The sequence below is a fragment of the Amphiprion ocellaris genome, chromosome 23 (genome assembly GCF_022539595.1).
Source record: "Amphiprion ocellaris isolate individual 3 ecotype Okinawa chromosome 23, ASM2253959v1, whole genome shotgun sequence".
Lineage (NCBI taxonomy): Eukaryota > Metazoa > Chordata > Actinopteri > Pomacentridae > Amphiprion > Amphiprion ocellaris.
In genome coordinates, this window is record NC_072788.1 from 4,461,630 (window position 1) to 4,482,147 (window position 20,518).

At 39.6% G+C, this 20,518-nt stretch overlaps 1 protein-coding gene across 15 annotated transcripts in view; it reads right to left on the reverse strand.

Annotated features, from left to right (window-relative positions):
* Positions 1 to 20,518, reverse strand: part of nrxn2b (neurexin 2b) — a 702,762-nt gene that overhangs the window by 457,710 nt on the left and 224,534 nt on the right. For 9 of the 15 annotated variants that reach the window (XM_055007811.1, XM_055007807.1, XM_055007802.1 and 6 more), the window contains one exon: positions 17,273 to 17,290. The exons of the other annotated variants lie outside the window; for them this stretch is intronic. In XM_055007811.1, coding sequence (XP_054863786.1) covers positions 17,273 to 17,290 — 18 coding nt within the window. The remainder of the gene's footprint in view (positions 1 to 17,272; positions 17,291 to 20,518) is intronic. 15 annotated transcript variants of the gene reach the window in all.

The following is a 20,518-nucleotide window of genomic DNA, read 5'->3' on the forward strand; positions in this document are numbered from 1 at the left end:
CATTGTGATGCTCATGACAGGAAAATGCGTAGATTGTTTTAAATTCTTACTATATTTAAGATTACACAAAACTTCATTAATACCAAAAAAACTATTTGAATTATTTTCAAACTGTATCTGGATTCCCACCAACATTAAAGAGATGCACAAACATGCCAAGATGCCAGTGGTAGCAAAGGATGAATGGTTTAGGCCGTTTAGAAAATCTATATATTGTAAATCTCTGGTTAAAATCAGCCTCATTGCAGCAAATAATTGTCAAGAACTGTTTATTTGTGTCAGTGTATCAAAACGTTTACTTGGAGACATGAGGAAAAAAAATATTCGTCATATAAGTAATCGTTAATAAAACCTGCAATACCACCCACTCTGCAGGAGCATGTTGTCCTGGTGAATAATGAAAGTGCTGCTTGCCACCATCAGGAGCAGCTAACTGTCAAATCTTGCTCAATGTAGCCTGATTAGCTTCAGCCGTGATGCTATCTGACACTAATGGTGTCTATGGTGTCTCAACATTTTGCTGCAAAACAAATGCAATGAAGAAAGGATATGCATCTTTAATGACTATGGAATGTCCAGTCTACCCCCTGCAATACCAAACCAAAGCCAATTTCAGTGTTTCCAACTTCATTTTGACAACAGACTTCTGTGACACTGTACTTCCACTGATACTCCAAGCTTTGTTGCAAGCTCTCTGAAATGAGTACATCACTACGCAGGAACACCTAAATGTCAAATGATTTAAATTTGCATCAGCTCTCAATAATTGCATTAATTCAAAGTTGTCAAGTAGTAGCAGTATTTCCTCGTGTAGCTGACCCAAAACATTTATTTATTTATTTTTAATAAAAACTATATTATAAAAACAAGTGCCAAGTAAAATACACCTGTGATCATTGGAACTAAATTGAGTACCCCTTTGATTTCCACTAAACTGCATAAACACAGCCTGTGTCAAACTGCATGGCTCAACATGGAAAAATTTAGGAAACTCTGTCAAAGAACAAGAACCTGATGAATGTTGAGAGCACACTCGTCGGTCACATTGGACCAAAGAAACTTGTTCGGCTCAAATGGTGTCTTGCATAGTAAAGGCAAATACCCTATCATTCAACACTGAAGTCCTGCAATCATTCATATTTAAGTGAGGCTGCACAGGGTTGCACTCATTTCTGTTGTATACCGTTTCCTTACACCTGAAGTCATGTAATGCCACATAATTAGGCTGCACTGCACCATCAATTTGTCATTCAAAGCAGTTGTTCACATTCTTTCTTGCCATGCCGGAAGGTCTGTAGGGTTTGTGACAACAAAGACAGTAAGATCACCACCATCCCTACCTGTGCATTATGTATGTATCTACTTGCTTTACTTGTTATGTCTTACCACCAAGTGTTACCCTGTTGTAATTTGTGCATCTAAGACATTTAGGCCTCTAGTAAAAATCATCATGCATCCCCCTCTCTCTATGCTGCACTTCAACGAGTTCAAATCCATGGAAGCTGTGCAGAAGCTACAGACTAAATTACATTGTGGACATCTAGGAGTAAAAACGTCTGTCTCCATGGAGCAAAATCCCAGAAAAATGTCCAGGTCTAGTCAGAGAGACACCAGAAATGCAGATATACAGTGCAAATGTGACTGTCTTGTTACCATCCACACAACTATAAGACCCTTAATAAACACACAAATACACACCAGCAACACTCATGTTCATAGTCACACAACACAGAGTCTACACAGCCATGCATAATGAAGATGTTGTGTACGTGGTATGGAAGGTCGTCCACTCTTATGCCCATTAAACCATGTTACACAGTAAAGGCTGTTTGTCACAGAGGTCCCTGTGAATCAGAGCAGTCCTTGGTCCATTCATCAAAGGATGCTTGTTGATGGCACAGTGTCCTTGGAAAAGAATTCATTCTTAAGGCCATGAAGCACAGTAGAGGTCAACTGTAACCACCTCTGTTCACTGTATAGTTGGAAACAAGGAAACTGAACATACAAAGAGTAAACAGAGAAACAGCAGACAAAAGCCTACATAAGTGCAAAAGGATATTGTGCTTTAATTTTCTGATGTAAGGCCTGAATAATGTGTGTTTAGCTGAATAAAAACACAGGTGGAAATAATTTGTATAATTGCTCATGTACAAATGGGATTTTTAAATCACAATTTGAAAACTCTGTGCCTTTTAAGTATCTCTTTGTGCTTTTATTTGTATTTATTTTTAAATGTTGGCTCATACTCAGCAGCTCATTTAAAGCTTCTCCGCTGCTTTGTTTTTACTGTTAACTGTAGTGGACACCGTGTTCTTGCAGGACACACAACTACTGGGATCATGGGGGCAAAAAATAGTGTTTTAAACTAAATCAAATTTCTGATTGTTTGGTGGATAAAACAAGAAACTATTCACCAATGACAGAAACTATGTTATCTGTTTTAAAATTGGATTCTAGTCTGATTAAGCTACATAACGGCAGTAAGGGAGCGCAAACACTAAACTAACAAGAAGGTTGTTGACACCTACATATTGGGCTTGGTTTTCTTGTTTGCTCAGAAGATATGTGTTTTTTTTTTTAAAATATAAATGTTGAAGCACTGGGACTGCAGTCACAATGTTGAAAATTACATCGTATACAATATTTTTTTCAAGCAGCTGGCAGCCATAAAAATCAGAGAGCATATCAAAGAAACCAACATGACTCGGATTGTCAAATCAAACAAGTGGGCTGCGGGAATGGACGGAGGATTTCTTTATTTTTTTCTGTTACTGGAAATACCAGCGGTAACCGGACACAAACACCTGTCAGCTTTCTACATGACATCCCAGCCTGTTTTGAATTCCAGTCAAGGCGGTGATGGGGCCAGAGCAAAATGGAGCTATATCGCTGTCAGAGGCTGTCAACGCATTAATAACTGAGAGCTTCTCTGCTGTTCTCATACGCTGACAGGAATGCAGATATTTCCTTTTGTCTGTTTTATTGTCCCCACTGTCTGCTTTCTGTTTCTTGCCCCTCCTTTCCTCCAGCGCCACAATCCAGTTTTTTTTTTTCTTGGCTCCCTTCTTTCCTCTTTCTCATTTCTATCTCTTCATTTCAGCCTCTTCCCTCACTAACCACTTCCTCTCTTTTCCTTAATGCTTTTTTTTCTTTTTTCTCTCTCTTCTGATCTGTAAGGCTGCTCATGTCTCTTAAGTCACCCTAATCTTACAACATCAGCTCTGTAATGTGTCTCATTATGAGTAGTGGGCATGGCAATCAGAGTTATAAACCCTCGCTCTCCTCCAACCCTCACATCCCTTAAATCCACTTTAATTCGAGCTCCTGAGTGCTGCAACGGGGTTTCACACGGTTATATTTATTCAAAGCCAAGACTCGGGTATCATTCAACTCTTCAGCCACACACAAACACACAGCACTGGTTCGGATTCCTCGCATCTCTTGAGACGGATGAAAATTTCATTGGAAAAATTTCTTGAAAATATGAAATTGTCTTATAAGTAGATTCTTCACACCCGTAATAAGGTGACATCCTATCTCTTGAGCTGTGAAAGACGGTATGGCACTTACTCATATCTCACAGTCAGTGTCTTAAGCTACTGCTGTTGTTCGTGCAGGCTGTTAACCACACGCACATTTTAATTTAATTGTCATGTTTGGTGTTTTATAGCATCCACAGCCCACCATATGGCTTATCCTCCCATGTGACAAAGGGTAAATAAAGCTTTTGAGTGTGTATGTGTGTCATATTGTCTTCCTCCCCACAAGCAAGTGCTAATTAGAAGACATGTGAAAAGAAAAAAGCAGTGCAAAGTACAAAATAATAGGATAACTACAGAGATGGGAGGAAATGTGTGTGCTTTTGTGTGTGGCTGTGTGCGTACGTGTGCATTTGTGAGACAGGCAATGCTACCACTGTGTATATTGCAGGGCAGACAGCCGCATTCCTCTAATTGCATTTCTCCTTCACCTTCTACCATTAAGAAAACACAATTTATCCCTGACCACACAACTGGATAAATCACTGTGACTGCATCAAAGTGTGACAATAATTAAGAGACAGATTGCGACGATACTAACTCAAAGTCCGCATCTTGGCTGTGACTTGATAAAGTGGCAATCCCCACACATGAATCGAAGTTTATGAAATAAAGTTAAGCCATGCTGGCTGGGAAAGATTGGATATTGAATATTTTCCTCACTGTCCACAACTTGATACTGCAGCGTGGAAGGTTACCCACATATAAAGAGAAATAAAACTGTCTCGCAAAGATAGATTTTGAAAAACTGTAATGCAATCTGTTTTGTAAAAGTACAGCCCACTTTATCTGCAGTGACACGGCAGCCTTGAAAAAAGGGAGAAGGGACACAATGAAGCTGAGAAGAGGAGAAGCATTGCATAACCGTCTCGTCTACATTAATGAATGTAAGCTTTACGGTCAAATGAGAGCGAATGGAGGACAGAAATGATGAAGGTGACGTCTGTTAGTGATGTGTTTTGGATTTTGTTGTGATTGAAGGTCTTATTATGTTGCATCACGGAGGCTCGTTATGCAGTGTTTTGTCTGTTACTTAAAGCAGTGGGTGTGAGCTGGATGTGACTGGTAAAGATGTTTGACGGTAAAGAAAATAATACAAGAGCAGATGCGATAGCAGCAATGATGGATGAAAATGGTGAAATGATGCATTTGTTACTGCATACATTTCATGTAACTGCGTTGCACGTCAAAAAAATACCAGGATCTCAACTGCTGAATGTTGATTAGCTGGGTATTGGACTATATTTAATCTTTGTCCCCACTGTGAATGATAAACTTAACTTGTAACTTGGTAGAGTAGAATACAGCCAAGTGAATTTACCATGATGATTGTTTAAGTCAGTTACATATTTATCACAGAATGAGCAAACGTCATTCTATGGAAACTACTGACTGTTAGGTCATTGCACTAGAAATACATATACTGCGTTCAGTGTCTGAGTGTGTGAGCATCATGAAGGTGTAGGCACTGGCAGGATGATGCACTTTTATGATGTCATATGTCCTCTGGAACAGATTGGATTTAATTGGTCGGTCGTTTCACAGCCGCATGCCTTTTTTTTAACAAGCCCATCTATCAATCTTCTCACACACACACACACACACACACACACACACACACACAGAGGGTCCTAGTAAAAACTCAATCATCTAGGCTGCAGAGTAAAATATACTTCTTCTCTCACTGCACTCAATGAAGTACACAAAATTTTGTGTGAGTGATTCATATCAAAGTGCACGAGGACACTTAGATCGTGCAGACACACACAGACATAAATTACAGCCTGACCCCGTCTCAATAAACAGACACACTCGCAGCTATTGGCCCTCTTGCTCTAACAATGTTCACTGAGGCCTTTACAACGTGAATCCTATTGTGACTGTGCAGCCATAGATCAACCTTCGCCTCATAGCCTGGCTTTGTCCTACCCCAGAGCAAATCCTGTGTTCGTCTTAGTTTTGCAGGCCTTAGTAGCACTGATAACACTATGGGTCTACCGGTTACCCCATTTATCAACTCAGAGTACCAGCTCACAGGGTGCTTTACTCGACAGCAACACTGCAGGACTACCGAGGAGGAGTTGAAGGAGTTTGGGAAGCAGTGATGCAATTTATTTTAAATAATGGTTCAATTTGTCCTTGTAGTAATGAAAGAAACAACACAGTCAAAGGATCTGTGCCCTCTGACATTTTGACCTCCATTATCTGAGGATGGAGTGCTTACATTTAATCTCATGTTAGCAGAAATCCTAACCCATGTCTTTGATATTTTTTTATCCTCAACAAAATGTATAGACATGTTTTTGTTTGTGCCTTTTGTGTGTTTTTTCTTTACTTATTTGCTTTACTTTACTTTTTGATTTTGCATGTCACCATCCAAGGTAGGTTTACAGGTTTACATAATCTAGTTCAACGTGTTCTCTGTTTCAAGGGTGTCAAAAACTGCAGTTCCTGGCATTTAAAAGATACAAACAAGGTGTCCTTTGGTGTCTGTGCCACCCACATCAATACTCGATGCCAAAAAACATGCTGAAGTTTTTCTGTTTAACAGAGCTGTGATGATATTGGAAGGGTGGAGGCAGCACAAGTCACAGGATTTTAACTCAGGAGACGTTTTTTCCACTTTGCTTTGTGTTAGTTTGTGACTCAATTCTTGTTTTTACTTGTTGTTTGGGTAAGACTAGGTGCCAAATTACTTGGTAATGTTTAGGAAGAGATTAATCACATGTAACAAGGTAAATTTGTAATGTAATATCAAGAAGTGACAGTAGTGACACAAGCAGAGGAAATTTGCTACGGACTCACTTGGATGTTCACACATTTTTACTCCGTCACAGAACGCGGCAGAGTTATATGATGATTGGCGTACATTTGTCTGTTCGTCTGTGCATAACATTATTCAAAAATGTCTGTCATTGCCCCAAATCTACAAACCCCCTAACACATGTCTATATGCAACTTGGAATTTGTGTCTATGCTACAAGAGCAATAGTGTGCATGGCTGAAAGAAGTCTGTATGTGTGGAATACCTACGTAGATACAATCTACTACACATGTATGCAATTAAATCCTCCACGCAGACTAATAAAGTAGTGTAAAAGAAAAAAAATGTCCATGGGAATCTTTAGCTGCTTCCATACTGGAGTATAATTACCTTTACACATTTTTAATTAGCTTTAGATGGGTCTATAGTTTTCATTTTTTCTTACAATTTCTAATTTTTGACAAAATTAAAGTAGCTACCATCACTTTGCAGTAATTACTATTAGAAAATCCATTCTAACTGAAGTTTATTACATGTATTCATTGACTTGAATGTCAATCAACAATCAACTCCTGCACACGAAGGACAAGCTACATAAAACCAAATTTCATGTTAACATGAAAATGTAGTCAGTGTTTGCTGTACCAGTCACATTGCAACGAGGTTGGAAATGAGTGCATGGATTTGATGTCTACGTCTTGTGCCTTTCTCCCCATAAAGCTGGTGTATCACTTTAGGTACTTTTACTGGACAGCAACCTGCAAACTGTGCACGATCCAGTGAGAGACATAGAGAGTTAGATAGAGAAAAGGGAGCAGCTGTGATGAAATCCTGTGCCAGCCACTGACATCCAAACATCCATCCAGCAAACATTCACACCCTGTGTGAGACCACAAGCCTGGAAACCAGGGTGCTATCAATGCTAGCAAGTCAATCATAAAAAAGCAGAGCGGCACTGCAGCAGCCACAGTCATACTACCAACTATGCTCCTGGCCCTTGTACTGGTGGCTGCTGAGTTCTTTTGCACTGGTTTATGACAGAGGATGTAACATAAACATGGCTGCTGAGATTGTGAAATACAGACTTTTTAAAAACCTACTGTGTCTTGTCATACGGGGTAAAAGAGATAGGCTGTACAGTGCTTAAAAACTGTGGAAAGTAGTTATTTCTTTTCTTTTTTCTTAAGTACATGATGCAACTTTTACAATGTTTCACTTCCCAGCCCAACACAAAGGACAGTAGCAGTACAGAGAACTTTGCCTGTTTACAAGATGCCATTGTCCCTCGCACATTGCTCTCAAATATCCCACTTGGAAGTTAGAAAGCATGTGGTGTAATATAATTTGGGCTACTAAAGCTGCTACATTGGTTTAGTTGTTGCAGAAACAGCATCTCCAACATCCTAAACAGGCACATCCACCCCTGTGGAGTTATTGCACATCTGTTAAAACACTATGTTTAGTTTAAACCTCCTATGTTTTAACTGACCCAACAACCACACAGGCACAACTGTAAGTGGTTAAGTTAAAAAATATCATCGCACAGTCTCACAACATAACTACACCAAAAAACACAGCATGTATTGTATAGACTGGACAGATTTAGTACTCATCAAACACACGGCAGGACATAGCTGCATCCACTTAGCGTAGTTCTGAAAGATGCTCTTTGGTTCTTTCATTTTAATCCTGAATGAAAAGACATACCACAAACACAACCTGCACTAAAGTCTCTAATGAGATTCTTTGAAGTGGAAGCTGCAGCCATCGCAAAAGACTGAAAAAACACTTTTTGTGGGATGACAGACCATACACTGTATTTTTAAATACTAGATTATAGCATGCTTGATTGCTGAAAGGAAATCCATACAAGAACTAATGTGATGTAACAGCATATTCGCTATAGCATCTTAAGTGAAGATCACCTAAATCTTTAACTTCAATCGAGAGCAAAACATTTCCTTTGTATGTGTGTGTCTGTATCATTTAGTCTATGCAGGGATCATCTACAGTGCACATACCACTTATGTATGTAGAGTGCTTTATCTCTTCGCCTGCTGTGTGTGTCCTGCCATGAGTGTGTATGTGTGTTGGTTCATAGCCAGACAGGTTGATTCATGGACCTCATCCCTCCTATTGGGTTCCCTATCGATCAGGCTGGCTGTGGGCTGCTGCTGACCGTGGCCTGGGAACCACAGAGCAGTTATTGCTAACAGATACACAGTGGCTGGAGCGTTCTGGGATCCGTGGGGCCCCAGGGGGAAGGACTCACACAGGAGGTGGGTGAGAATGGGGTGTGTTGTTGCCGAGGTCTGCATTTTAACACAGTTGGAAATCACATGAGCAACTTGAAGTAATGCAGGGACTACAAATGGGAGTGACACGAGAGTCAAAAAATATACATAATTTTGATAAATATTATATTAAATATATTCCGTGGATTGCAAATGAAAAGAGTCCCCACATTGTCCTTTTTTGTTGACATTAATAACATCAAGGTTTCACTTATTTGATAAATGATATAATACACGTTTGAAATGCTACACTATGAGAAACTGATCTCTTTCACAGCTCATTTTACAGTCAGTCACTTTTTCTCCTTGTGACAGAAATAGTCTTTTCATTTCTGTCTGAGCAGAACCGAATCTGATTTTTACATTAGCATTAGCAGAGGTTAGATCAAATCTCTGTTGAGGCAAAATACAATCTGATACCAGACTTATAGCTCACGTAATGCAAGACAGAGGAACTGGAAGAGTGTGTTTGTGAAGCAGCTGAATGTGCCCTAGGCTCAGTGTCTGTCGTAATGATGGATGACCTATCTGCATTCCTGCATTGCTTTTGTTTCCTATATACAAAAAACACAAATATACCAACATGGAGCGTTAACACTGGAATCAGAGTACAGAGGTCAGCGTTTTAAATACTCAGTACTTTGACACACTTCTGCTTAAGTCTTTGGTCCACAGTGCAAGAACGTATTACTTTTACAATAAAGGCTGCAGAAATGTGACATCAAGTTGTTATTTTGTTGTTTGTTCATCTATTTATTTTTTATTTTTTTATTGATCTGGCCATTACACATTTCTTGGAGAGACTGCCCTGCAATCTAACACAGAACAACATTTCTTGACTTTTTACTTTGTGAAGCACTGACATGTATTCATTTTTTTTCCATGGAGTAAAACGGGGTAGAATTTTTAACGATACATTATTACTGATTGCAGTGTGACACTTGATGATAATTGAGACATCACTTCCCACGACAGCCTACTGATACAGTATGTGTGATTTATGTATACCACTGCGAGTGCTACATCTCATTAAAGCTTCCCCATTAAATAAGCCTGGGAGGTTTACACATATTTCACTATTATTAATGATCAACACCCCACATTACTTTTGATAATGTAATATATTAGCTAAGGTACCAGAACAAACTTCTACACAGTCAGTGCAGCTCTTCATAAAAGTGCCGCTTTTAATTTTGCTGTTTGTCACAACTCTGCCTCTTGTGCCACCATTTAATTTGCATCACTTTTCTTTTCATGTCACTCATCAACAGCTGAGTCATAATATTATCACAGAACTCAATTAAGCCACATTTTCATGAAGCTGAGAAACAAATGGACATGATCTCCCCCCGTCTCAGACACACTTATCTCTATAAAGTGCTGCTGTGTAGAGTTCAGAGGTGTGTGCACACAGTTGATTAGAGTCTGCAGGAGTGGACGGTTTGCTGCTGACTGTCTGTCATCGCCTTCTTAGAACCACACTCACACTGTCATGACCCTGAAGCAACACAGGCAAGGTGTGTGTGTGTGTGTGTGTGTGTGTGTGTGTGTGTGTGTGTGTGTGTGTGTGTGTGTGTGTGTGTGTGTGTGTGTGTGTGTGTGTGTGTATGAAAAATGAAACAAGCTTAAATTTTAAAGGGTAAGATAGGGGAACATACGCTGAAAGGGATTCCCTTGTCTGCCAAGGGGAACTTCAGGGTTGTACAGTAAAAAGTTATTTCTAAGACTAGGTCCATGTCCAAGTATGAGAAAAAGTTGACTTAATGTCTCCCTTTTTAATTGAGAGAAAGGATACCACAAAATGTGTTGTTCTGCTTACCATGTACGTCACAGCTCCTACTCTTAGCAACAAATATTAGCATTCCTCCTTGAGAAGTTTTGCCTTTATTTGATAGTTACAGTGGAGAGAGACTGGCAATGTGGGAAGGAGAGCAGGCGAGGGACATGCAGTAAAGGTCTGGGCCAGGTGGGAACTGGGGACTCACTGCTTGAAGGCATTTGTGCCCATGTGGTGCACACCCTAAGCACTAAGCTATTAGGTCGCCCCATGCGTGCAGTTTCCCACCCCATAAAACACACCAAAAAACAAAAAGTCTAATTTTATCGACAGGAAATAAACAGCGACACAACACTGATTGAGCTAACTCACAGTGCCATACGTGCACACACAGCACCGTATCCAGAAAGAGTGAATGTAGTCAAATTAGGGAGTGAATGTAGCCAAGTTGAAGTCATAAGAGTAAAGGTGCATGTGTTATGGTGTGTGATAATGTATGCGATTGGCCTTGGGCAGTACCCAACACCAGCTGTTGGTAATAAGCTGCGGCTATTAATGAACACACCCTCTAAGCTGTAGAGCTACAGGGCACCGAGGCCCATCTACAGCAATGGCCTGGTCCTATACTTAGCAAACACCCCTGCTGCTCCCATAATATAATCACATTACTCTGCCCTTTATTCTGCCAGTCTTTTTTTTCCTTGCGTGCTAGCTCTTTCTTAACCCCCTCGTGGTGTTAAATCAACTTAATAGACCAGCAATGAACCTGCAGAGCATTGTAATGAAGTTCAGCCTTGGGCTCAACATAAACGGCAAAGGACATCATGTGAATTGATCCAAGGAGGAAATATGAGCAGAGACATCAAGTTTCTGTGCAATGCACGATATAGAGGATTAGTTGCAAAGTTAGGCAAAAATGGAAGCATAAATGGTCAGTGTTTTTTTTTTTTTCCTGTCAATGTTCCTGCTACCTCACAATCCAGCAAATGTGTTTAAAAAAGTGTGCATACTGCATGCACTATAAACAAAAAAGTGCATTACAGACCAAGCTTGCCCCCTTCACACAAACTGTTTTCTTTTATCCTTTAATTTATGCATTGTGTAATTCCCATAGTTCTTCTCCATAAAACTAACTCCCTCCTAAGCTAACACTCATTTCCCAGGAGGGGGAAATACATTATGCAGTATGTCAGTCCCCTATGCAACTAACGGATCTCCGGGCTCACATACAAACGCCCCCTCTGTCATAAATTCATTATCTTTAGTTCCACAAAGCTTGCACTGATTGAAAAAGTCTTTTAAGAAGTCTGATCAAATTCTAGCTAATTAGTAAATACAGGAAGTGAGTCGCCTCTGTGCTATGATCTCTGAGCAAGATGGAAAGATTAAGTCACATTTTTTGAGTGAAGGAAATGGAATCCGAATGTTGGTGGTCTGCGCAACTTCTCTTTGCTTTGAGGATTAGAGCTATGGACTGTTCATTGCTGTCTTAACAATTACTGTGAGACTAATGGAAGCGGACGCCGTTAATCTTCACACGCTGGCACCAATGCACATCTAGCAGTGCTCTCCATCTCTTATTCCTAGTGTGTAGTCTCACCCGGCTCGGCTGAATATACTAAGCTCAACGATCACACACTATCAACGCGCCATCATTTATAACAATCCAATGCAATTTCTCAGCAGTCAAGATATTACAGTTTAATTTATTTGTTTGAGACAGGACAAGGATGAAATATAACGGCAGTAGGTTTGAGTGATTGCCATGTCAGGGATTTCTCCAGCCTCCGAAAAAAAGGCAGAATGTCAGCAGAGCACTCAGAGTCACCGTCGGAAACATAAACATCTTACAAGCTAGAATTTATTGTCATTAGTGGGAATAATGGCATTTCTAAGCCACACCACAATCAGACTGAGCATACAGTCAGATATTTATGGTTTTATAAACTACCAGGAAGGGTGAAATGTGCTATTCTTTTCCCTCCTCATATTAACATCTGCTGTGATTCCTTGGTGCAGGTCAGACTATCTAGATGTCAATGTGCTGAAGAACTAAAGTTTAATCCAGCTTCTGCCAGAAAGATGTGGTTACAGTAAAAACAAAAACTGAGAAGAAAGAAACACATTAAAAATAAATGACAAAGGAGGTAAGCGGATGAAAAATAACATCCATATCAAAAATGGTTGTAGGAAACAAGCAAGACAGGGTATTCACTGACAGTTTTAAAGCACAAGTATACTACAGGAGGAATAAATTGCTAAGTCAGCTTGGGTATCAACAGTTCTGATGCAGATTCTGATTCATAACAATTATCAAATGTGATTCACTGTTAACTATTTTGGTTTTCATTTTTTAAGCATAAACATTTCATGGTCCCAGCTTCACAAAAGTTCAGATTTGTTGTTTTTCTGTTGAATAATTCTTAAAAAGTTATTGTATTAGTATTAATATTATTAATAATTTCAAAGTTCTATTTGTTGGGCAAAATAAGCATTGTAAAGGTGTCACAATAACATTTCTGACTAGTTTCATTACAAACTAAACAAGCCATCAATTAACATATTGATCTTAAATAATCATTAGCTGCAGTTCTGTATTAAACACTATATTATGATTACGATTTATTTCAACCATATACAAAGGTAAACTCCATTTTTACTTTAACGTATGAGTAAGGACAATCTAATCATATAAAACAGTCTAACAGTCACAGATGACTTTTTTTTCTGCACGGAGGACTTAAAATTGTATTTATACTTATGTGTCTGTTTTAAGTCTAATTATCTATGCAGGACTTCTACAGTGCGGCATCAGTTGTTTTACTTCGGTTAAAAATCCAAGGATTCCCTTCACTGCTGCCCTATCTTTGTCTGATTCCTTTGAAATTGGAATTTTGGAACCAATTCTAAATCGGGTCCAATGCCTATCATAAGGGAAAAAGAGGCATTTTACAATGACTTGTAAAAGTTACCCAGCTGCAATAGAGAAGATTCCAGTTTAAATGTGAGAAGTATATCAATGCCAATGGAAAGTCATCTGTTAAAATCAAGTAGCAGGCATGCATATGTTGGCAGTGTGTTCTATTAATCTGAACCAGAACATTTATCTTGAAATTAATATCACTCCTCCATGTCTGTCATTTTCCGGTTGATAAATCTATATGCCCATGCATCCCTCCACATTTGCTGCTCCATGCTCCCATTGTTTAAGTCACCCTGTGTTAAGACACAGTGAAGCATAAAATGGCATAAATGGGGCCTCAAATGGACCAAATGAATGGCTGTTTAATTGTAGTGAGTTAAACTGGTTCCCCGTGGTAAGGGATGAGAGCCGGACGCCTTGAGTAGTAATTATCTCAGGTAGCTATCTCATTACCATCCTGCTCTAGTATGTAAATGTGGTCACAGGCTGGGGTTTTATATTGTGGATTGCCCGTTACGTTGTGCTGTTCCGCGCCTGTGCTGTTTATCAGAAGGCAGGAAATAAACCTCTTAAATACTGGTTGCATTTCCAGGAATAATGTGTTGGTTCCAACATTTGTGGTTTATGCATATTGTTACATTGCCAGGTAGGTGCAATCGAACAAAACAATCTCTTAGTGGCAGCGTTTTGATGATCAAGGCAGGTGATGTGGAAGGAAAGAAAAGTTCAGAAGAGTTAGTTGAAGCTGGATAAATTTAGCACAGTGCTAATACCAAATTCTATCCACAGATACGGTTTCATTATCACAATAATCCTGTTATTCCATTTGAATATCTGGATCTAGAAATTCACTAGCATATTTGTTGTTGACAATAACTTATAGTCTTAACTTGACATCCAACTATATTATCAATATAACTCATATATTCCACAGGGGAGGCACACAGTCTGCATCACTCCATACATTAACACGTTTACGAGCTTCTCTATTAATTATTTTATGGCATGAGGAGAAAAAAAAACAATATGTTCTACTAAGTGCCATCTTTCACATGACACAGAGCTTCAATCCCTTTTTTTTCCTTCCAAATTGTGGATGTGAGGCTCACTGAGCGTTCTTGGTACCATGTGGTAAGCAGGCCAATCCCATTGCAGCATCAGCATGAAGAGGCTTCTGCTGGCTCTGACTAGCCTGAGGTTGGCATTCAAAGGGAAGAGAGGGGAAAAAAGGGAAAGAGAGATGCTAATCATCTGATCTGTGGAGAACAAGGCTTGAAAGAGACAGACAGAGAGATGTACACAGAAAGATGTCTGTGCCTCTGCCAATGCCATTTTTTGGAGTCGGAATGAAATTTAGCATTAGGATAAGGATCTCCGCTTGTAGTCAGCCTCCCTGCCTCTACATCTAAGGCACGACAATTATCTCTGCCACTACCTGTCTCATAAGCCTGGCAGTGGAAAGAAAAACTGGACTGTCTAGAAAAACAGCAATATGAACTTCCAGCAATAATAATATTTTTCAACACTGATTGTCAAACTCTCCACTGGTGTGGAGATAAATGCTGCAGTCTGTCCATGTGGGTCTAACAGCACATACTGAATTCTGACAAAATCTCAGATGAATGATTTGTGTGTGGCCAGTATGTTCAAATGATCCTTTTCTTGAAATGTAAAGCTTTTTGTTTGGCATTTTCACCTTTATTACGGTACATTGGAGATAGACAATGGGGAATGAGATGCAGTTAACCTCAAGGTAGGCCGAGGATGAATTCAGGAATTTATTTCTTGAAAGCATTTGCACCCAAGTGGTACATACTCAAAGCACTTGGCTATTGGGTTGCTCCTAATTGAGCAAGATCTGACTTTGCATTTAATAACTAACTACTAATGTAATTATAGCGGTTCTATACAATTTCATCTGAAAAAAGAAACACATTTATTCTCCTGCCTTACTAGTCCTTAGGAAGAACATGATTAAACCAATATGTCTGAACTGCAGTGACACTGTTTTGCTCAATAATTAATGCATGCTGCAGTGCATAGAGAACAAAACCATACCCTGCAACATAATTAGAAAATGAGCTACTTAGAAACTGTTTGATGACCAGCTTCCTCTCGGTTAGACCTCAAAGGTCTACAAAACCAAAGCCATGTCAAATGTGCAGACCAGTGCAGAAAGAGCTTGTATCTGAAAAGCAAAAATGAATTATCTCCCTCCTCTTTGCCCGATGGTTTTAATAAGGATGAAACTCAATTTGCCCTGGCCTCCCAGATCAAATTTTAATTAGTTTTTATTCCATCCTCTCTTTGGATCGTGATTCTTGCTGGGTGGTAAGAAATGGGCGTGGCGCTTGAATATTTGTCCTCATTTTCCCCAACACCCCAAGGATCAAGATGTCAGTCCCCACCCAGTTTATAAGCTGCTGCAGTCACACAAAATGCCACATTAGTATTCAGACAACATTAGATCTCTGGGCCAAACACTCACTGGACAAACCTTGACAAGCACACACACAAATAACTATTTATGTATTAAGATCAGGAGACATGGTTGAATTATCACAGTGCAGAACTCACAGGGGAAAATATGAGGCATGGGATTGCTTAAAAACCTTTTCATCATCACTTTGCAAGAATAACTGCATGTTCTTTTCTCATTACATGCTACACATTCTGCTGTACTGTAGATTACTATTGCAAGTTTATAATGCATATTGGGTACTGCAGCGAAACAAAGCTAATTATTAGGAGGCGAGCGATAACACTGACACATCACTATAGCAATAGTTTGCTGCTACAAAGTGCTGTGAGCAAGAGTTTTAAATTCTCATTTTCCTATAGTTTGAGTTAGGTGTTGATACATCCCATTAGTCTGTCCATTGCTGCTATCATCCTCATATCCCAATCTTTTCCTTGCTCATGTCTTCCACACTCACTGATTCCAAATGATATGCAGATAGAAAAGCTCATACACTGTGACATGTCAGCATATTTACATATAAAGCCTCTGCCTGTGTTTTAATAAATTCCTTAATAGTACGGGGCACTTTAGGCCGAGTATGTAACCAAACAATAACTAGAATTGGTCCATAACTCCAAATGCATCTCTTAAAGGTTGTATGAATGGAAAGATGGTTTTAAAAGATGCAGATGTAGATAAAAGAAAGTGAGCCATTAATATTTGGAAGATTAGGTACTGTACTTCTGAACTGCTACCAGTCCCGATAGAACAAGGAAAGCACTCAACCACTTAAGGTAAATGAACAAATAATGAATGGATGAAAGCCATATAACCATATAAGCACAGCGGGAGTCATCTCTTGCTTAAATCCATACATCAGGACCTGAGTCCCTACATAAATCACTTTCACAGCTTAAAAGAAGGACAGAGGAACAAATCGCTCAACCAAGATCATTATAAGGAAGTAAATGCAACCGAGTGTTATTCAAACAGAATTATGCCGGGGTTCCCAAACTGGCTAGTCATTAAATAAAACCTTTAAAAACTGCAGCTACATTGGAAAGCAGTGCACTTCTTCTTAAGACTTCTAAAGCAGGAGTTAAGATTTTTTTTTCTTTTTTCACCCTTTTTTTTGTTGTTGCTGGAACTCCCATTCAATATACAGTGCAAACAACTGGAAGGCAATGTAGCACACAAAATCAAATAGCTGCAATGCATAAAGAATGAAAGTAGGAGAAGGGAGAACTGCAGGGATTTGTATTCAACAATTAGTTTTTAAAAGCAAAGTTTCATCGCTTATTGCTCACCAGAATTCAACTGGTGTGTAATGAACCTAACGCAAATTAAAAGGGATAATTGGTGGTTTGTTTGTATGTATGTAAATGTTCACACATACCTAACTGCACTGTATAATCACAGTAGGCTGTAGCCGCTCAGCTGTTGTGGCAGTAGAGTGTGTGTACAGGAGAGAATATGGAAAGGTGTGATAAACCATAGAAAGAAAGTTGACTTACCAACTTGAGATGTGTCACCTGGAATGGAAGAAAAACAAGAGGAGAAAAGAATACATGGATCAGTTCAAATAGCAAAGCAAAATGACTCTTTACACTTCACACTCGCTCATGAAAAAGACAGTCAGGGCAAAAATGAGATATAATAGCACAGGGGGAAAAAGACAAGTCAGAATGCAATTAGCATTAGATGTACAAGAGCACTGTTCTATGCATAACCCGCAACAAAGAGCTGCTAATTGAGATGGTGGAAGAAAACAACTAGCAGGGATGTTCAGGAGGCTGCATTCATATTTTCTTCAGAAAATGAGTTGTTAAGGTCAAAAGAGAACCTTTTAGGCAACAGCTAACTTCTTGATATTCACTTTCCTCTCCTCTGCAAATAACTCTTCCTAGGACGCAAACTCATTAAAAACCACTGTGTTCTGGAGTTCATTAAAAAAAAAATCTCCCTGGCTGCATTTACCATGTATTTGTGACTTTGAAAACAGCAAATTATCCAATTAAGTATCTTTCTATTAAACAAAAGGAACCTTGCCAAAAGGAATAACACAACCAATTATATAAAAAAAAATCAACAATTCAGTTGGAAAAGTACATACATAATAACTTTTTATAAAGTTATTGGGTGTAACATCACATAGCAGGGTTCGATTTCTCATTATCCGCTGAAAGAATGACATGGCTTGCCAACCTGTGATGGTTAACTAGTCTTTACACCACACATAGTCAGTAGGAAATAGAGTGACAGACAACACCAGAGTGAAGGGAAGAAAAATGAAACTAGAAAAGAAATTCTAAAGACCACCCAATCACACCACTGCTCTTGGAGTCCTTCTAATGCTCAATAGGTGATTCAAAAAGAAAAAAAAAAAATGTGCATAATTCCCATCTGAAATATTGATCCATGCTTTAGGGTCAAATTCCCAATTAAAAACTGAAGCTGCTGTATTGGTTGGCAGGTGATAAATATTGAAGCAAATGTGCAGAGTATACAGTCAGTGTTTAATTCAGGAGGGAGTGAACATCCAATTAACTTGTGAAAAGCAAAAATCTATTTTTCAGGAAAGTTGAGACGTACACACAGGATTTCTGCACTGTTTGCACAAAATTGGAGACGTCGAAACCACTGCCTCGGACTCGTGTGGCGTCTTGTTAGTCATCTGTTGAACACTACGACGGATTCACAATTATCCCCTGAAGTGAAAAAGCAACATTATTTTTTGTCCCTTTGGTTTATGCCCTTTAAATACATGTGGTTACTTAAAAATATGCAAGGACAAGGTTCGTGAGCTCACTCATGTGCACAGTATTAGGGTAGAACAGGTTAATAAACTGCTGGTTAGAGTTCTCCTATACAAGTGCCAGCTAGAAACAAAGTGGCCCGCGATAGGCTGACATCCATACTGGTGAGATGGCTGCCATTCGAGGTCTGTGTTGAACTGAAGCCTCTTCAGCACAAACACATGGAGCAGAGGAGGAATCCCAGCCAGAACAGATGGAACACGGGGCACGTTGCCTTGCAGTGCTTGGCCTTGTTCTCAATCTAAAGTCCAGACACAAGAGCTGAGACAGAGCTTAAATGTCCACAGTAGTGGATGAAGGCAACGGTAGAAAAGGTGCCAGAGGAATCAACACAATCAATACCCTTCGGCATCCAAGGCCTTGTTTGTTAATATCCTGGATTCTGACAAGGGTATCGCCAGCTCCCGAGTGGTATCAGCTGCCCTGCTTGCTCTGACATCGACAAACACGCTCTCATGCGCGAGGTACAGCCAACGACAGAAACAAGTAGGAAGGGAGCATGTGTGTGAGACGAGGAGGCAAAGATAGCGAAACAGAGCAAATGAAGAGATAGTTGGTCAAACATAGCTCATCTATCACGCCTTTCCGCCTCTCGTGGGCCACAGCGAGCACACCATAAGAGAAATAAAGATGTACAAAGCAGGATGCACGCTCCCCTGTAATATCATGTCGTGACAGCTGTGTACAAATATAAAGTTATGGCAGCCATCTTCACAGTGTCAGACACAGTAGTGGGATAGCCATGTTTTAGTGAGGATATATCATTCTGGAGAGCTGATAGGACTCAGAGGCAGAGCTATAAAGTCTCCAGTGACCCCTGTAGTATAGTAAATAACCCCAGCTGGATGCCAGCAGCAGTATGGCACCAATGACAGTATTCCAGGGAGTGAACATACTAAGGGATAAATGCAGTGACTGGTTTGTGTCAGCCCATTTTCCACACCCTCCCTGCATTGCGTGACACCCTTCATTACGCATGGAACTTCTTGTGAACACAGTCCCATTGATGAAAAAGAAGGCAGGAAAATGACCATTGATCACCCCCTCCACTTTTCAGTGAGAGGCAGTGACCCCTGTCTGCTGTCGATTTGCTTTCCATCTCTTACTGCACTCCCCACACCCCTCACTCCGAGCACCGCTCAGCTGTCAGCCTTTCCTACCAGCAGATGTGGAGAGAAAGAGGTGTGTCGAGAGAACATGACGCACATGAATGAATGAGGTGCAACATGCACACCCACTGTAAAGTAGAACAACAGCATACCGCACTAGTCCACATTGAAGTTTCCAATAATAAAAAAAAAAAAGAAGCAGACAAATACAAACATTTGAGCAAAAGAGCAGGCAGAAATCAATAAGTGTGAAATCAACCAGTCTAGGCTCTGTTGTATTTTTTTCATTTTTTTTTCTCAGATTTGTAGCACCCACGGACATTCTCTTGTTTTGTTTTCTTTATACCTATTAGGAAGGAAAAGTAGCATAGACAGTGAACAAATGTTTACATACACTTGTAGAGACCACACGTACCATGGCAGGCTTGAGTTTCCAAAGACTCTTGTAACTCTTAATTTTCTGTGATGTCGTCATCTTTCTTAAATTAGATGTATGGTGAACAAAGGACTGAAATTTTAGTTGGTGTTGAAATATGTATGAAACATGGCAGGGAATTTAAATTGTATTCTAAGCTTGAATTAGACTATAGTGACATAAGAAGTATTTTCTCACTGTTAATAGCAGACAGTGTAGGGTGTATCAAACATCATTGCGAATAGCTAGTATTCCAGTAAGTCTTTTTGTGACAATTTACAGCCAGTAGACTTTTTTTTTTTTTGCATGCCACAGCAGGAAAAGCCTGATTTTCAGTAAAAACATCAAAACACCTAAATGCATTACATCTAGATGGGCTAGTTTCTGTCCTGGTTCTGTACAAAGCAGCTCACTTGAATG